The following is a 17,963-nucleotide window of genomic DNA, read 5'->3' as shown; positions in this document are numbered from 1 at the left end:
ACACAACACGCAGGACCTTAGCTCCCGGATCAGGGATCGAACCCGTGCCCCCTGCTTTGGAAGCTCAGAGTCTTAACCACTGGACTGCCAGGGAAGTCCCTTAAGCATACTGCTTTTATTTTATTTTATTTTTTTTTAAATTTATTTATTTATTTTTGGCTGCGTTGGGTGTTCATTGCTGAGCGGGGGCTATTCATCGCGGTGGCTTCTCATTGCGGAGCACAGGCTCTAGGCGTGTGGGCTGGGTAGTTGCGGCACACGGGCTTAGTTGCTCCGTGGCATGTGGGATCTTCCCAGACCAGGGCTCGAACCCGTGTCCCCTGCATTGGCAGACGGATTCTTAACCACTGCGCCACCAGGGAAGCCCCAAGCATACTGCTTTTAAAAGCAGAATCCTTAACCAAAATGTTTTAAATGTAATAAAAGGTGGCTTCAACAGAAATCTGGTTAGATCTATCTTTATTTTTGAAAGTACTAAGAAGGTAAGAGGTACCTGTTAAAAGAGACTGAACACACTGAAGTAACACTAGCATGTTAATGAAAAGTAGCTGAGGTTAATACAGGAACTTTCATTAAGAACCTATAGTATCAAGAAAATCTTTAATTTCTTAGTGATGGAGAATAAAATTGTTCAGTGAAATGAAAAACAACTATTTAAAACCTCTATTTTTAAAAACAGCCTCGGTTGGGAATTCCCTGGCAGTCCAGTGGTTAGGACTCCGGGCTCTCACTGCCTGAGGGCCCGGGTTGAATTCCTGGCTGGGGAAGATCCCACAAGCCGAAGAGTGCAGCCTAAGTAAATAAACAAACAGATAGATAAAAAAATAAAAACAGCCTCGGTCATTGCAGTAAAAATTCATTCTTATGGAAGAATTCCTGGAATTAGAATTGTCCATACTCCCACATCCACAAGCCAAAATCTAAAGATGAGGAAGGAGATAAGTGAAAGTCATTGGAAATTTAGTAGGGTAAGCATAGGTTTTCAGTCAGGTCTATACATCTGTATAAAAAGAATATCTTACTGCTGTCTGAATTGCAATTCTTACTTGAAAATTAAGGACTGGTTCAACAGAAATTACTGATTTACAGACCAGTAAGAGACCTAATCTTCTAATTTTTGAATTAAACAACTGAGGTTTGGGAGGGTTAAATGCTTTACCTCTAATGTGTATATAACAAGGAACAAAAAATATAACTATTAATTTCATCAAATTCTCGCTCTTTTTGTTTTTTTAGGAGGGAGGAGAGATGGACAAGGGAAAGCAACTTAAAAAGTATTAAGATTAAGCTCTAGCAAAATTAAAAATAAGAAGCATGCAAAATACTAGGGAAAGTAACTGCTAAAACTGTATGCAAAGTTCTTATCTGGACACAAGTATTTCCCATTTCCCAAAATTCATAAGCAGTTAATTAGCCCATTTGTGTTTAAATATTCAACTCACCGGAAGAGTTACTTAAGCATTCCCTAAGTTAAGAACACACTACCTGTGATTTAAGAAATGAAGAAATAGGGACTTCCCTGGTGGTGCAGTGGTTAAGAATCCGCCTGCCAATGCAGGGGACACGGGTTCGAGCCCTGGTCTGGGAAGATCCCACATGTCGTGGAGCAACTAAGCCCATGCGCCACAACTACTGAGCCTGCGCTCTAGAGCCCATGAGCCACAACTACTGAGCCCGCTTGCCACAACTACTGAAGCCTGCGCGCCTAGAGCCCGTGCTCCGCAACAAGAGAAGCCACTGCAATGAGAAGCCCGTGCATCACAACGAAGAGTAGCCCCCGCTCGCCAAAACTAGAGAAAGCCCGCGCGCAGCAACGAAGACCCAAAGCAGCCAAATATAAATAAACTAATAAAAAAAAAAAGAAGAAATAAAGAAGCAATAGCTTCTACAATATATCCACACCCACCTATACACCCCAAAGCCCTATATTCCTTCCCCATGCCTGTCACCCAATCCTGGATGGCAAAAACTCACTTATTTTCTTGTTAACCTTTCTGTGCCTCAGTCTCCCTACCTAGGGAATAATAATCTCTGCCTTACAGAGTTACTGTGAAGTTTAAAGGGAATTTAAGAAAAGCACCTAGTTAAATGCCCAGTACACTGCTCTAATTCTCAAACAAGAATCTTCAGTTCAGACCACAGTAAGGTATTTTTATACATAGAAACAAACGACAGCTGCTATTATTATCATAATCATCATGACTATTATTGTTATAGGACAAGAGTCAACTAATACCTGGGGTCCAGGAGGTACTGGTTGACTCAGTGCTTCTTCTTCCCCTGTCAGGGTAAATATGCAGCCCTAGATCTCTCCTGTTCTTACTCATACTGTCCCATTCTTGCCTTACGGTTTCCATTCCTTCCTCTCCTTGAATACTACAAAATTTCTTTCCAAGTTGTCTATTATTTTTAGTTTTCCCATTTTCTGCATTCACCAAGTCTCCTTCCTTGTGGTTCCATTTCCTTATATGATTTGTAATCTTTGTTTGTGAGCTCATCTTTAGAGAGATTGCTATCTACAGGAGTCCAGTGTTCCCTGAGCTGTGGAAACTGTGCTATACATCTCTCTGTATGCTTCCCATTGGTCTCTGCCTGGCCCTGGGTTTCAGAGGTATCAGGCCAGTTAATATGCCAATTTCTTAGACTGTGGTCCCTGAGTCACATAGTAATGTGAATTCAGACCTCAGACTTGAGCTGGTGCAGGGTATGATGCTCTAATGTCTAGCAGCTGACTCTTCCCTACCATAGTTCAAGTGGACGGCAAGCTTCCTTACAGCCTCCCCAGGCCAATGAGGGGTATTTCTCTAGTTATCATCTCTGTGTCAAGGTACTTGTGGCAGCTTGTATTTTCCAAAGAAGGATGCACTAATACATATCATCTCTGCAAGTTCTTCCTTCAATGTGACGTTGACACTCCTCCATCAAGAGGTGACATCTGTGTTCCTTTCTCTGAAACTAACTTCCTTAGTCAATAAAATGCAGGGACTTCCCTGGTGGCGCAGTGGTTAAGAATCTGCCTGCCAATGCAGGGGAGGCAGGTTCGAGCCCTGGTCCGGGAAGATCCCACATGCCGAGGAGCAACTAAGCCCGTGTGCCACAACTACTGAGCCTGCACTCTAGAGCCTGCAAGCCACAACTACTGAGCCCACATGCCACAACTACTGAAGCTCGCGTGCCTAGAGCCCGTGCTCCACAACAAGAGAAGCCACTGCAATGAGAAGCCTGTGCACCGCAATGAAGAGTAGCCCCCTGCTCACTGCAACTAGAGAAAGCCCGCGCGCAGCAACAAAGACCCAACAGCCAAAAATACATAAATAAATAAATAAACAAATAAAATAAAATGCAGTAGAATTGACACTGTGATGTTCAAGGCTAGGTCATAAAAGATGATACGATTTCCACTAGCTAGCTCTCTCAGGACACTCACCTTTGAAACCCGGCCACCATTTTGTGAGGAAGCTAAGTGATAGGAAGAGACCACCGTAGAAAGGTTCCATCTGACATCCACAGCTGAGGTCTCGGTCCACAGCCGGGATCAGCCACCAGACATAGGAGTGAGTGAGCCTGCAGGTGATTCCAGCCCTGAGCCTTCAAATCTTCCATCTGAGGCCCCAGACGTGGTGAAGCAGAGCCAAGCCGTCCCTGCCATTCACTGTCCAAATTCCTGCACCGTCCCGCAGAATCCATGAGCACAGTGAAGTGTTGTTTTGCGCCACTAAGTTTTGGAGAAGTTTGTGATGCATCCATGGTAACTGGAACAGTACTCCTTTGTGACTCCCAGCTCTCAGCAGATGCTCAGTGCTGCCTTCCTGTGTGAGCATTCCTTCATTTCTGCCACCTGGGGGTCTCCTCCTCTTGGTTCCTAGCTCGGCCACATGGCCATAAATTATCTTAATACACCTTACCCTGCATTTGAAATATATGGAAGCAGCATGGAGTTTCTTCCATGTCGGCTTCCTCTGCCACACTGACCAGAAGTTCCCAGAATAACTTTTCAAACGATGACATAAAGAACTGAAGAATTTAATTTCTCTTGTATGTAAAGATACTTAAAAATCAATAGGAAAGTGGACCCCAAGATAGTGTGTTTATTAAAGAACAGATAACTCATTACAGAAAAAAAATGGTCAATAAAAGTTTGCCCTCACTAATACTCAAAAAAAAGCAAAATAATATAATGAGCTACAACTTTTGCCCTGAAAATAGCAAAAATTTTTTTCTCTACTACTAGACAGTGTAAGATGCAGTTCAAGGAAACAGGTACTCTCATAAGGTTTCAGTGGAAGTATTAGTATAGTTCCGGAGAGCAATCTAGCAATACATATGTCCTATAATTTTATATACTTTTGACCCAGCAATTCCACTTCCAGGAGTTTATCCTAAAGGAACAATCAATGATACATCCAAATATTTACCTTCAAGGATGTCAAATCCTACATTTTTTATACTAGAAAGGCAAAAAGGCTGAAAATAGCCCAACATCAAAGAGCAGATGGTAAGATTATCTTTTTTAGCTTTGATTAAGCCAAAATAATCATCAAGTTGAACATAAAGAAAGGCAAGTTGTAGATTCATTGAGAAAGCTAGTTATTTATATATTTGCAATGCCAGTCATTGTGCTAGGAGGTGAAATACAAAAATGATTATGATGCAAAAGCGTACAGTCTACTGGGGGAACAAAGTAACCAAACAATTACACTTCACTATGATACATATTGATCATAAATCTGTGTTTAGATTTTGTGGGACAACAGGGCCTTTGCTGACCTAACCAGACTGGGGAAGAAGGAGAGTTTTGCTGTTGTTTATGAGCAAGGGTTGTTCAAGCCAAGTCCCACGGGTTTTGATAAATAGAAATGGACTGTGGCAGAGAAGACTGGATGCCCAAAATTCTTGTTCCTCCGGAGAATACAGTTGTTCCTAGAAAGTGGTTACCTCCTTGTGGTTGGAATGGGAGTGAATGCAACGTGTGACACTTTCTGCAAGAAACTTCAGAAGCAGGTCTGCTTTTTTTTTCTTTTTTTGTGGGATTTTAGTTCCCCGACCAGGGACTGAACCCAGGCCCTACAACAGTGAGAGTCAGGACGCTAACCACTGGACCGCCAGGGGATTCCCCCAGGCCCGCTTTCTCCATACTTCCTCCGTCCCATCCTGCTGGCCGCAGTTAGCCAACAGTGAAGCTAATGAATGGCAGAGCCTGGGTCCTACTACCAATGGGAAGAAAGCTGCCTGCTGACCAGGAACACCTGCCTTGGAACTGTTATGCGAGCAAGAACTGAAGTTCTGTATCCTAAATCACTAAAATGTTGGGGACTGTTTGTCGTTATAGCTATCAATACCCTAATACATGCAATTTTTTATTCCCAAGGGTGAATATATTAGCTCGCTTACTCAAATATATTCACTAAGCATATACTATCTGCAAGTCTATGTGCCATGTGCATGACAAATACAAAGGTGAACTAGAGATTCTGCCTTCACAGATTTTCCAGTCCAAAAGGAAAAACCGTAGCCACTCACACAACTGTAGTATAAGGCAAAGTGTCACATTACAGCCTTAGGGGATCTAGATAGACAGATATACAGTATCTCACATCTGAGGAGTTCAAAGGAGGGAGATATACCTTTCACAAGAGGGTTCAAAAAAGACTTGGAAGAAACTAGAAAATGACATTTAGATGGAAATGTGGGTAGAAGCCCTGCTGGAAAAGGTAAAGATGTGAAAGTTGCCCTGGAGAGTGGAGGAGGGGTTCAGCACTGGGGCAGGATCACAGACACATTTGAACGCCGGCCAAAGTGGCTTGTACTTTCTTTTTTAGCAATGAGAAGGCATGATGGTTTTCGAACAGATGTGTGGCATATTCACAGCCATGCTTTAGGAAGATTAAGATGGCAGAGACTGGAGCCAGGTTAAGAGACTACATATAATAGTTCAGAGTGCTTAAATTAGAGTAGTAGAGAGAATTTGACAACACTGACAATTGATTGAATATTGGAGGTTCAGGAAAGAAAAAAAAGAGTCAAAGATGACTGAGGCTGTGAACTAGGGTGACCAAAAGAATTATGGAACCATGAATTAAATTCAGAGAAAGTGCGAGTCTGGGGGCAGAGGGCAACAAGCAGCTCAGTTCTAGATAAAATTAGTCTAGGACATTCAGGTGGAGATATATAACCTGGATCTAAGCTATAGGAATATTGAAGACTATAGGTTTGGCTGGGAGATGAAGCTTTTTTTTTTTTTTTTTTGGAGATGAAGCTTTTAAGAGTTATCGATTTACTGGTGAGAATTAAGGCCAGAGATTGGATAAAGTTGGCAAAGGAGATTTTCCAGGGAGAAGAAAACCAGATTCCCTTACAATATATGCAAGCCAGGAAGATAAAGAAAAGGCAGAAAAGTGAATGGAAAGGCAAATGATCCAGAGGAACCAGAATCGTAGGAAGAACCGGACCATGTCCAATTCTACAGGAGTTAGTAGAGAAAGGAACTACATATTAATAATACTGTAACACCAAACGCACGATCTCATTTAATTCTCAAACAACCCAATGAAACACAATGCCCAGTCAATTACTGACCAGGAATTCAGATCCCACGAAGAACATAAGCATTGCAATTAAATGAACCAGGATTCTAATCTTGGCTCTGCACTTCAAGAGCTGCATAACCATGGGGTCATGAAGAAAATAATAGTGCCTCTGACTCTCATAGGGTTAGTGAGGATTAAATTTTAAAATGCCTGCAGGATTTTGTGGCTTTGAAAATTACCACAAAAATAAAAAATGCTACTTTTGAAGTTAAAATAAATAAATAAATAAATAAATAAATAAATAAATAAATAAAATGCATGCAGGGGCTTCCCTGGTGGCGCAATGGTTAAGAATCCACCTGCCAATGCAGGGGACACAGGTTCGAGCCCTGGTCCGGGAAGATCCCACATGCCGCGGAGCAACTAAGCCCGTGCACCACAACTACTGAGCCTGCGCTCTAGAGCCTGCGAGCCACAACTACCGAGCCCGCAAGCCACAACTACTGAAGCCCACGCGCCCAGAGCCTGTGCTCCGCAACAAGAGAAGCCACCATCATGAGAGGCCCGCGCACTGCAACGAAGAGTAGCCCCCGCTCGCGGCAACCAGAGAAAGCCTGTGCACAGCAACAAAGACACAACACAGCCAAAAATAAATAAATAAAATAAATTTATAAAAGAAAAATAAAAGTAAAATGCATGCAAAGTGTTCAGCACAGTGCTGGGCATGTAATAAACACTCAATTAGTGGGAGATACTGATTGTTTTTTAGACGATAATAAACACAGGTTTTTTTTCACCACAGCCTGTTGATGGACATGTTAATCACTAAAGACTTTTTGGAAGGCAAGATCCCACCAATTTTTTTTAACGTACATACATCTGACCCAGCAATTCTGCTTCAAGGAATTCACTTTATAGAACTGTTCCCATGTGTAAGAATGTTCATTGTTGCATTGTTTGTAATAAGGAAAAATTGGAACCGATCTTCAGGAGAAATGGTTACATAAATTATGATACATCTATACCATATAATCATACATCTATGTGACACATCTATGAAATATTCAATGAAGACCTAAGTAAACTGCTGTGGAATGTATTCTCCACGTCTTAAGTGAAAAAAGCAATTTCTCAAAAGAATCCATATATGATTCCACTGATGACCAAAAACAAATGACAAGAGAATAAATACTAAATTAACTGTAAGAAGTGTTAGAAAGTAAAGAAAGGACTAGAAACTAAAGAGGGCTTTCACCTCTTAAGTCTATATACTCCTGCACCCGAGCCGCCCGCAGCCTCCGTCAAGTCCTCAGCCCCGGCCTCCCCGCCAGCCCCCCTCCAAGAGCATCACGAGGATCCTTGGGGCGACCCGTGTGCGTCACTAGAATAGATGCCCTTCTTGCGAGGGGGCCGAGCCAGCTGACCTAAGGGACCCACCTCCCTTTCAGGCCTGACCCGGCCGCCCCCCGTCCCCCGTCCCCTCCAACCCCGGCACGCCCCTGGCCGGGGTTCCCCCGGACCGGTCGCACTCACTGTCCCCGCAGCTCCGCCGTGGAGGGGAGGGGCTTCTCCGGCCTGGCCCGCGGCGGCGGCGCCCAGGTCTGGGGCGGGGGCAGCGGGCAGCGCGGGAGCCAGTGGCGGCCCGGCGCTGAGCCGAACCCCCGGCCCAGACCTGCAGAGCCGCGGGGCTGACTGCGGCGGCGGGGCGGGGCGGGCGGCCGCGCGCTCGCTCGGGCGCCGCTCTCGAGACGATCATGCTCGGCGGCCGGCAGCCAGACGACGCTCGGGAGCGCGGCGCGCCCCCCGCTCAGCCCCGCCCCGCCCCGCCCGGCGAGAGGCTGCTGCGGCCGCCGCCCCGCCCGTCCGATGCGTGCCCGTTGCTAGGCGCCCGGAGCTTCCGGGATGCCTTCCGGGCGGTCACCGGGCGCCGTCCCGCAGGACTCTGGGCGGCAAGTCAGGTTGCCGCGCCAGGATGGTACCTGGGCGGCGGGGAGACCGCTAGGACTCACTGGACAACTACTGTAGGGGGCCGCCGCAGTCGGGGTCACGGCTGCAGGGGCTGGGGTGGCAGGAGGCTGCGGAAACGAGCCTCAGTCGTGACACCACCCACTGTAGACAGGGTGGGTAGTGGGCAGTTGGACAAGGTTGGTGAGGTTCGGTTCTCTGGGTTGCATTTTTAAGATTCAAACTAACCAGGCTCTCCAGAGTACTGATGAGAGTGGACCAGCAGTACCTGACTAGAGCAATCTTTGGCAAGTGACCTTCCCGAGTTCCCTCATCGTACGCTCCCGGATTCCGCGTTCTACGCCTCCACTGTCGAGGTTCTTTGGTGAAAGGCTCGGCGCACGTCTCCTCCCTAGCTGGGAAGCCTAGCGGCCTGACTCGGACAGTAGTGGCTTAGCCTATGTATACTCTTGCCAAGTTGTTCCAAACCCTGTCTTCGTTTCTTGACCCCTCCACTAGGGCTGCAAGCTTAGCCCTGGTAAGATGGTTTCGGACCCCACAGAACTCCTGAAACTGCTCTCAGCACACCACTTTTGTTTTCATTAAGCTTGATACTAACCTTTCCCTAGCTCCTCTGGTTAAGAAAACCAACTCAAATTAGACCTGGAACCTAACCACTTAGTTGTGTGATCCTGGAAGTCGGGAAAGTTAGCCCCTCGTCTAAAAAATGGGGATAGTGGTATACTTCCCTATTAGAATAGGCTGCACATTAAAAATCACATGGAGACTTTAAAGGGAAAAAGCCTGGGCCCATCCCCAAACCAATTAAGAATTCAGTTCTGGAGTTGCACTCACAGTGGAGAACCACCCACCCAGGATAAGGTGGAGTAAGTGTACACTAGCCCTCAATACATGATCAAATGCTTATTATTAAATCGGTCTGTTTTGAGTTTGCTATCCCCTCCTCTTGGCTATCACACCGCCCACTGACACTCTTACCCAACTCTCTGCCTTGGCTCATGCTGTTCTACCTCCAGGTGCCCAAATTCGACCTCCTCTGTGAAACTTCCAGGCAGGAACCATCTCCTATATTCCTCTAACATATTTTCACATACTATTACCCCTACACGATAAAACTCATTTTCCCGAGTCCTCCTGAGTAAAACAATATCTATCTAATCTCCATAAGCTTCCACTCCTCCTCTCACCATTCCCCACCCAAACACCCAAGGACTAAAATGTGCTAACACTGGAGATGCAAAATTTTAAATGGCTATTGCCCATAAAAGGCTTGATTCACTCAATCAAAAAAGCAAAGGACCTGCAATGCACCAGGCATTGTTCTAACTGCTGGAATAGAGAAGGCTAAGACTCAAACCTGATACATACTCAAATCTTGAGTGGCTGGGAAAAGTAACAGATAACAAGTAAACGGAAAAATTATTTGATAGTAAAAGATGCTATAAAAAAAAAAAAAAAAAAAAAAGGTTACATGAAGAGGTGTCAGAGATCTTTTTCCAGAATGAAAAAGCCAAGTACACAGACCTCCTCAGGGCTGAGTGCTCCAGACACAAGATTTCAAGTGCCAAGACCCTACATTAGAAGCTTGTCATTTTTGAGGAACAGGAAAAAATACAGCTGGGAGACATAAATTAAAGATCAAAGAATGGGGGGGCTTCCCTGGTGGCGCAGTGGTTGAGAATCTGCCTGCCAATGCAGGGGACACGGGTTCAAGCCCTGGTCTGGGAAGATCCCACATGCCGCGGAGCAACTGGGCCCGTGAGCCACAACTACTGAGCCTGCACGTCTGGAGCCTGTGCTCCGCAACAGGAGAGGCCGCAACAGTGAGAGGCCCGCACACCGCAATGAAGAGTGGCCCCCGCTTGCCGCAACTGGAGAAAGCCCTCGCACAGAAACGAAGACCCAACACAGCCAAAAATATATAAAATAAATAAATTAATTTTTTAAAAAAAGATCAAAGAATGGCCCTCTCAAATATCTCCCTGCCCTAATTTCTAGAACCTGTGAATATACTACCTTATGTAGACTTTGCAGACGTACTTATATTCAGTATTAAGGAATTTGAGGTGGGGCATTATCCTGGATTATCTGCGTGGCCCAACATAATCACAAAAGTCCACAAAAGAGGGAGGCAGGAGGATCAGAGCCAGAGATGATGGAAGGATGGAAACAGAGATTACACTTTGAAGATGGAGAAGGGGCCACAAGCCAAGAATTGTAAGCAGCTTCTAGAAACTGGAAACAGCAAGGAAACGGATTCTCCCCTAGAGGCTTCGGAAGGCAGGAAGGCCTGCTGACACCTTGGTTTAGCGCAGTGAAACTGATTTTGAACTTCTGACCTTCAAAGCTGTTAAGACAATAAATTTGTGTTTTAAGTCACTTAAGTTTGTGGTAATTTGTGACAGCAGTGATAGAAAACAAATACTCAGTGCCTACTGTATGTTATGTCAGGTACTGGGTAGGATGAAAAAAAGCCCACCTTAAAAAGTTAACTGCTGAAGAGAAGGGAGCACTTGAATGAGGCACATGTATGTTTTGGCTAGTATGATACCAAATCTGTAAAGGAAAACAGCAGGAACAGAAAGTTGTCAATCTTCCCCTGCAGGTGGTCCCCAATGACACTTCAACAATCTGTCACATCCTAGACATCCTTGTGTAGCACTTATGATATTTGTGTTAAGTCTATCTTGCCCATTAACACATGAATGCAGAGGCTATTTTCCTTTGTACACCCCTGCTACGTGCTCAAGTTACACAAGAGACAGCATTTACTTAGCACTGTGGGCCAGGCACTGCCCTAAGCATTTTCCATGACCTGACATATTTAATCTTCACTAAAATCCTATGAAATTAGGTACTACTATTTCCCCCATTTTGCTGGTAAGGAACCAGAGATGAAGTAATTTAATGGCTCAAACTATTAAGTGGAAGCTGGATATGAATTCATGCAGTTTGGCTCCAGAGCCAGCATTCTTAATCCAGTTTACCACAAAGGAACCTTCGAAGATAAGCAAGACCAAGAAACACCGGGAACAGACAACTAAACTAGGGTAGCTAGGGGAAGACCTAATAAAGCTAGAACTTTGAAGGGTACAAAAAGGCAATGTACTTATGTGAAGTGAATCTTTGTGTAAGTAGAACCTGGTGGCCCAGACTTTCATCAGAGGTTGGTTAGCCTTCTAGTGGATGTGGATGATCTCTTGTAGAAAGTGACACCACTTTCAGGGGAGTTTTTTAAGTAAAATAAGATATTAAGGTGCATTTCAACAGGTTCTAATAGTTCACAAAATATTCTCATGCTCAGTTTTAATCCTTACGATCAATCCTGTGAAGACAAATGATTATCCCAATTTACTCCCTAGCAATCTGACAGCTGTCACCTGACAGCATGTTTTTTTAATGTTTATCCCCATTGCTTTAGTTCTCTACCATATTGCCAGATGTCCTCCCCACTTCCAAACTCTCTCATACATTTCCCTATCCTCTGGTCCTCTAGCCGCATTCGGAAACTATGTGGACAGTGAATTTCCAGGACTGCAAACAAATGTGTCTGCAGAGGACATGTACAGCCCCAACACTGTTTCTTTCCCCTCCATATACCTACAGATCTTCCTATCCCCCTCACCAGCTTCAAGAACTTTGCTATTTTGGGTAATGATGTGTCAACATCCATGGACTACAACAAATGTGCCACTCAACGTTGAGAGTGGGGGAGGCTGGCTGTTTAGGGAGGGGCAGGAGGGTATACTGGAACCCTGTACTTTCCACTCTGCTTTGCTGTGAACCTAAAACTGCTCTTAAAAAGTTAATTTTTTTGAAAAAAGCGTTATTAAATACCACCATCCCATATATAGAATGCTATTTCTATTACTATTCCAAATCCTACACGCCTAGGTAGTTAGCAATATGCCACCTGAACAACTTTATTACAGTAATTAGATGTTTTCTTCTGAGCCACTCCTACCGTTCAGAATACTGGATGTGCAAAGACGCGTGGGCTATACTGTGTAGTTACCTACTAAAGCAGTAAAACAAAACAGGTAATTTCAAAACTTAAAGACTTTTAGGCTCCACCAAGAGATTAATGATTTTGTTATACATTGATCCAACTGTTTACCAAGATATTAAATTTCTTGCAAAACACTAGATACACATGTATACAGGTAACATTGGTTTTAGAAACTAATAACCTTGATTTCCCTCCAGGATTCACTGACCCTAAACTCACTAATCCAAATAGCTTCCAACACCCAAGAATTTAAATGTATTTGTCTAGCAACTTTCAAATACAAAAAAAGTGATGATTCTGGTGCAACAGAATCAAAAGTATAGGGCATCTATTTCATACGGCATCATACCTTTGGCACAGTCAGTGAGAATCATAAACCTTTTTACTTTTATTATATGTACTTCCCGTTGCACTACACTTAAAACTTTCAGGTTTGCTAGCCTAGGTGAGATGATACATAAAAATATATAGGGAATGTTATTTATAAATTCAAGTTTTTGCTCACTAGTATTCTCATGAGTTCTTTAGGTGCTCCAAATAAACTGCATCCATGGGCACATTTCATTTCTTCCTTCTCGATATACACAATATGTAGTGAAATTATTAGGAATTCACGTAAGTATGGGTAGAAGATGCAAAGCAAAAACATAAAAGTGAAATGCAAAAAGAAAATGACACATTTACTCACTACTTTATAGGCAAACCAAAGCCTGAGAAAATGGAATTTCAGCAACGGATTTTTATTTGTAAACTGAACCTTTACTCATGCACAAAGGCCTGTGAAATGGGCTTTCTTAGAATAGACCCATTTTGGCCAACTCAAAAGTGAAAAATGAGGACTTCGTACAGGAAAATCTTCAATAAACCCCAGGAATGTTTTTCACAAGATACAAACTGGACCCTAAGTTTTACACGCAACAGGCTGTTGATCTGACTTAATTGTGTCACACCAAGATTTGCCACAATAGTTAGGGGACGGCAGAAGAAAGATAACAAAAAGTCACCAAGACAACAATACATTTCAATTTGAAAGCAGTCACTTTATTAACTGACCAAATTACAAAAATAATCATGGTAGATACCTGAAAGGAAGGGAAAAAAAACCCATTAAACATCTTAATAACTAAGAATTAACATAAACCAGGAAGTCATAAGAACTACCAATTCAGTTTCCATTATTAAGTAGGAAGAAAAAAAAAAGGCTTTTTCTTCCCTCCATAAATGTCCTCAAAAGGAGAAACCAAACCAACTGCGATCATATATGATGGTTGATTTCCCGCCCCCCCCACTAAATACTGCTTAGAACTCAAACCAAACCCTTTTCAGCATCTAAGTCGTTTTTACTCCAGTATTAAGTAAACTTCTTTCAGGATGTAGTTGCTCACCTTAGTTCATCCTTCTAATAAGTCTGTTGATCTGGTCTTCCCTGTTGCCAGCATCTCCACCTTCTACAAAATGGGTAGTCTTTTTCTTCATTCCACCTCGTGGAGAAGACAACTTGAAGGGCCACAGGAAGTTGTTTGCTTCTTTGAAACGTTTTCCAACAGTATAGATCTCATGAATCAGATCCTCCATGCAGATAATACCGTATTTGCCTGAACATGTTCAAGATGATTTAAGGTTACTAAAACTGTTTATTTTGAGACTATTAAATTTTTAAGGCATTAAGATAGGCTGTGACATAAAGAATTAGAAGTAAATCAAGAATAAAGTAACAAAGAAGGAAATACATGACCTTATTTACAAAGATACAGCTCAAGCCAATGAAATCATACCTTCCATTTTTCATAAATATTGTAGGGAATAAAGAAAGATTCATAATAGTGAGAAAAATCAGGCAACAAAATGCCAAAAAATATCATTTTATCTGATACAATAACTTTTATAATTAATAACTTTTCCCCGAATAGGCAGAACCTACCAAGACATCGAGCAATCAACACGTTATCCGTCAGGGCAATTCGCTTCTTGTTGATTTTGCCATAACCACGCTTGTAGATCAATTCATTTACTGACTTTAGGTTTGGGTACCTAAATATGAAAATACAGATATAAATGACCAAATAAGACTATCACTGTCAAAACACCTGCCAGCTTACCGAACAGAAATCAAAGACACCTACCCCCATGCAATGTATGGTTCCACAATTCTCAGCATGTTAATTGAAGCCTTGTTGAGCTTCACAAAGGTGCCATTGAAAATCTGACGGAGGCGAAGAAGCTGCAACACCTTTCGAACCTTTGGGCTCACACCATTGATACTGCAATGAAAAAAATACAAAAAATTCATTTAGCTTTTATCAGAATTTTTACTAGTAAAAGACGAGAAACTAACTATTACAATTTTGGGCAACACGTGTCACACCTAAGTAAGAATCCTCTCATGTTACAAACACCACTCTTCCCTTTAGTTAGCTGTATTCTATTACCTCTGCCAATTTGCCTCTCCTGCAAGTAAACTGTCTTTTGACACATACCTTTCATACTTAAAACTTTCCCCAACACTCTTATTACTTCTAGTTTTGCATATATCTTTGTCAGAGCACTTATGAGGCTCCAATTTAACTGCTTTTGAAGTGAATCTCCAGGACACTGAACTCAAGTGCTCAATTCGAGAATGAATAGATGCTTTGGGCACAGGGCTTACAATCACTAAAATACTCTCCTCGCCTCCCAAATATTTTCATTCCAATGTTTTACAACCAAGGTCCCCACAAGTACTGTGAAATTTGGCTGGGATTGTGCAGCTTTCCCTTTAAAACCAGACTGCAGTAAAAACTGAACTTACCCTCTGATCCTGATGACAAATGCCAATTTGGGTTCCGCGGGTACGTAGAAGTTGCCAGCTTTTCTTGCCATCCTAGCCATGCGAATCTCCGTTCTGTACATCTGCCGGTATTCCTTGTGATAGTGCTTGGCTTTTTCATAGATAAGCTTCCTCCTTGCCTTTCGAAGCTGAAAACCAACATCAGTTATTCATCTGCCTTTTAGCTCCCAAACACAATTAGCAATTATCAGTTCTTTCCAAGAAAACCCTTCCCTTGAAGCTTTCTCACCACAATGTGCGTTAACATTGCAAGAGGAAAATAACTAACTTCATTTGGAAAGGTGGGTTCTAAGTTAACCACGCTCACTGCTACAGCAGCTGAAGTAAACAAGCCTTGTTAAAAACATCCACCTTATTTTCAATCATAGGGCCTTTTCTTAACTGGGAGCCTCAAAAAAGTTTACTTACCATCTTCTGGGCAAATTTCTTTCTCAGGCGCTTGATCTTAAGCTCTGCGAAATTCTTTCGCTTTTTCTTAAGGGTTTCTGGCACAGCAGGAACCTTCTTTTTCTTCTCTCTAACATTAGCAGACAGACGGTTAATTCAGAAAGCTCACAGCACTGCAGCACTCCCATTCTGTACTGAGCGCTCTCTCGTAACACTACTATCGCCACTGACTTCAAACGTACCTTTAACTGCTGTAGCATGCTATGGTGTAAGATGCAGATTTTAGGAAATTCCTATGCCCGTTATCTTTACCTTTAACACGGACCACTTGCTTTAAACGAGTCACAAAAATAACAAATTCACATTTAATCTACGATCACTCCCGGGGTCCCACGACAACAAAAATGCCGAGAGCAAACCGTGCAGAGTAAAAGGCTGCCGCAAGACATTGATCCCTAGACTATTAGTGAGTGTGAATCTAAGACAACTTAAGAGTCTCAAGGAGAAAAAAAAAAAAGCCCCAAACAAACCCCCAAAAACAACCCTGGTTCAAGCCTCAAGCTCCATATGCTGTAAGCAGAGACCTGACGGCAGGGATGCTTCGAACAAACGCCAGCTAAGGAAAAAGAACCCCATTCAGAGATTCTGAGCCTCCCTGAAAAGACGAGGGACTGGACAACCTGTCGGTTCCGCGCATATTCAGCTCTCACACCTCGTTCCCGGTAACTCCAAAACCTCCGCCCCAAGGCCTCCTGAAGCCCATTTTAGCCTAAGACCACCAGGAGTGTCACACAACGTCACAAACACACAGGTAAGTCGACAAAGAGACAGGTTACAGACAGAACGAGAGAGAGTGAGACAAAAGCCTCTAGTTTCGGGGATGGAGAAGGATTCTCGAGAGGACGAGGAGAAACTTACTCAGCGCCCTCCATGGTTCCAGCCGGGAAAGAGGAAGTTGGCGCATGCGCGCTGTCCACTTAAAGAGGGCGAGCGTGAAGCCCCACGACTCATAGGTGTCCCAGGATAAGCCAGAAAAGAACTCAGAACTGAGAACTCGCATTGCAGACGCAGAATTAAGAACTGCCTGATTCGGCCTCTTACGATCAAGTTTCAAGTAAAATCTGTATGGGAAAAATTAATGCATTGGTTAGACTCTTTAATCAATATGATGAGAGCAAAGAGTGCCGATACCTTGACTACTCGGGGTCCTAATCCCTGGACTGCGTTGACAGAATACGGCTCGAATTCTACCCAGTAATATATGCAAAGGACGCGCGGCCGGGGCGCGAACTACAAATCCCGGCATGCAGCACTTTCACGGCCCGCCTGGCAGGAGGGCAACGCTTGACCGGGTCGGTAGGGAACCACGGCGGTGGTGATTCCAGCCGGGGAAAATGAGAGCCTTTGGGCCTACGTTCCAAAGGGCTAGCTACGATTCGAAGTTGCTGCCGGCTTTTGACCGCCTTCTCGGCTCTTTGCCAACCCCAGTAGCAGACCGGCACGCCCGTTGCCGCGCTGCCGAGGTCCTTCTCTTCGTTCCTCCAGCCTGCAGGGCTGTCTTCGGCAGCGCCTGATCGCAGGCGGGGCCACCCACAGCCCCCTGGCTAACGAAAGTGACGAGACGGGGACAAGCGAAGAACGGACGGCCAAAGGAAGATGGCTGGGGCACTGCCGACCGGCCGGTTTGGCAGGCGGAGGCCGGGACACCCCACGGCAGGGGGCGTGAACCGCGAAGGGAGGTGCGAGGAGGGCTGGAGGCTGCGGCCACGGCCATGTGAGAGGGGCTGCCCCGCCGCGGTTCGGCGGACGGCGAGCGGGCGGGGGGCTGGGCCGGGGGCGGGGTGCGCCCGGGGGCGGGGAGGGCCGAGCCGAGGGAGGGCCGATGCCGCCGCCGGCTCTTCCCGGTCGCGGGTTATATAGCGCGGAGTGTGGAGCCCTCTCAGAAGCGGCTGGGAGCGCTCCGACTTGCAAGCAGCGCTGCGCTTCGCAGCCTGGTGCCCGAGTGACAGCCGCGGGGAGTGCAGGGCAGGGGGACACGATACCGCGGAGGCAGCTGCAAGACGTTGGGGAGCGCTCTCCTGCACCGAGCGAGTCGCCCCTTCCTGGCGTTCCCGCTGCCCCGCACCCCACTCTTCCACCCTCTCGCAACTTGGGTCAAGTTGACAACTCCCGCGGCGGCCGGCCGGCCCGTGCCGTCTCCGCTGCGCGCCCCTCCCCCGGAGTGAGAGGGAGCCGCCGCGCCGGCTCC

General features: G+C 44.8%; 2 protein-coding genes across 10 annotated transcripts in view; both read right to left on the bottom strand.

Annotated features, from left to right (window-relative positions):
* Positions 1–8,182, bottom strand: part of C17H8orf89 (chromosome 17 C8orf89 homolog) — a 114,107-nt gene extending 105,925 nt beyond the window's left edge. For 8 of the 9 annotated variants that reach the window (XR_009498450.1, XR_009498451.1, XM_059901644.1 and 5 more), the window contains exon 1: positions 3,428–3,508. Coding sequence is in view for 6 of the 9 variants with exons in the window: in XM_059901644.1 (XP_059757627.1) it covers positions 3,428–3,447 (20 nt within the window). In the remaining 3 variants the exon portion in view is untranslated. Of the gene's footprint in view, positions 1–3,427; positions 3,509–8,060 lie in introns of those variants that run through there. The other variant, XM_059901646.1, reaches the window with a different exon arrangement.
* A 5,338-nt stretch (positions 8,183–13,520) lies between these two features.
* RPL7 (ribosomal protein L7) lies at positions 13,521–16,731 on the bottom strand. Its single transcript, XM_059902004.1, has 7 exons — positions 16,634–16,731; positions 15,737–15,845; positions 15,290–15,456; positions 14,625–14,762; positions 14,423–14,532; positions 13,887–14,096; positions 13,521–13,583 (listed from the first exon to the last, which is right to left on the bottom strand). Exons 1-6 carry the CDS (start codon positions 16,645–16,647, stop codon positions 13,888–13,890), a joined length of 747 nt encoding a protein of 248 aa, XP_059757987.1. The 5' UTR covers positions 16,648–16,731; the 3' UTR covers positions 13,521–13,583; position 13,887.
* Positions 16,732–17,963: the final 1,232 nt, after the last annotated feature.

Source organism: Balaenoptera ricei, chromosome 17 (assembly GCF_028023285.1).
Source record: "Balaenoptera ricei isolate mBalRic1 chromosome 17, mBalRic1.hap2, whole genome shotgun sequence".
Classification (NCBI taxonomy): domain Eukaryota; kingdom Metazoa; phylum Chordata; class Mammalia; order Artiodactyla; family Balaenopteridae; genus Balaenoptera; species Balaenoptera ricei.
The sequence above is the reverse complement of the archived record's forward strand: the minus strand, read 5'-3'. Positions and strand labels throughout refer to the sequence as shown.

Excerpts from the sequence above, each read along its gene's own strand:
- RPL7 (XM_059902004.1), bottom strand. Across the intron at positions 14,763-15,289 it reads TTTGTCATCAGGATCAGAGG|TATCAATGGTGTGAGCCCAA; the intron begins GTAAGTTCAGTT and ends TTTTCATTGCAG. Across the intron at positions 14,097-14,422 it reads GTTGATTGCTCGATGTCTTG|GCAAATACGGTATTATCTGC; the intron begins GTAGGTTCTGCC and ends GAACATGTTCAG.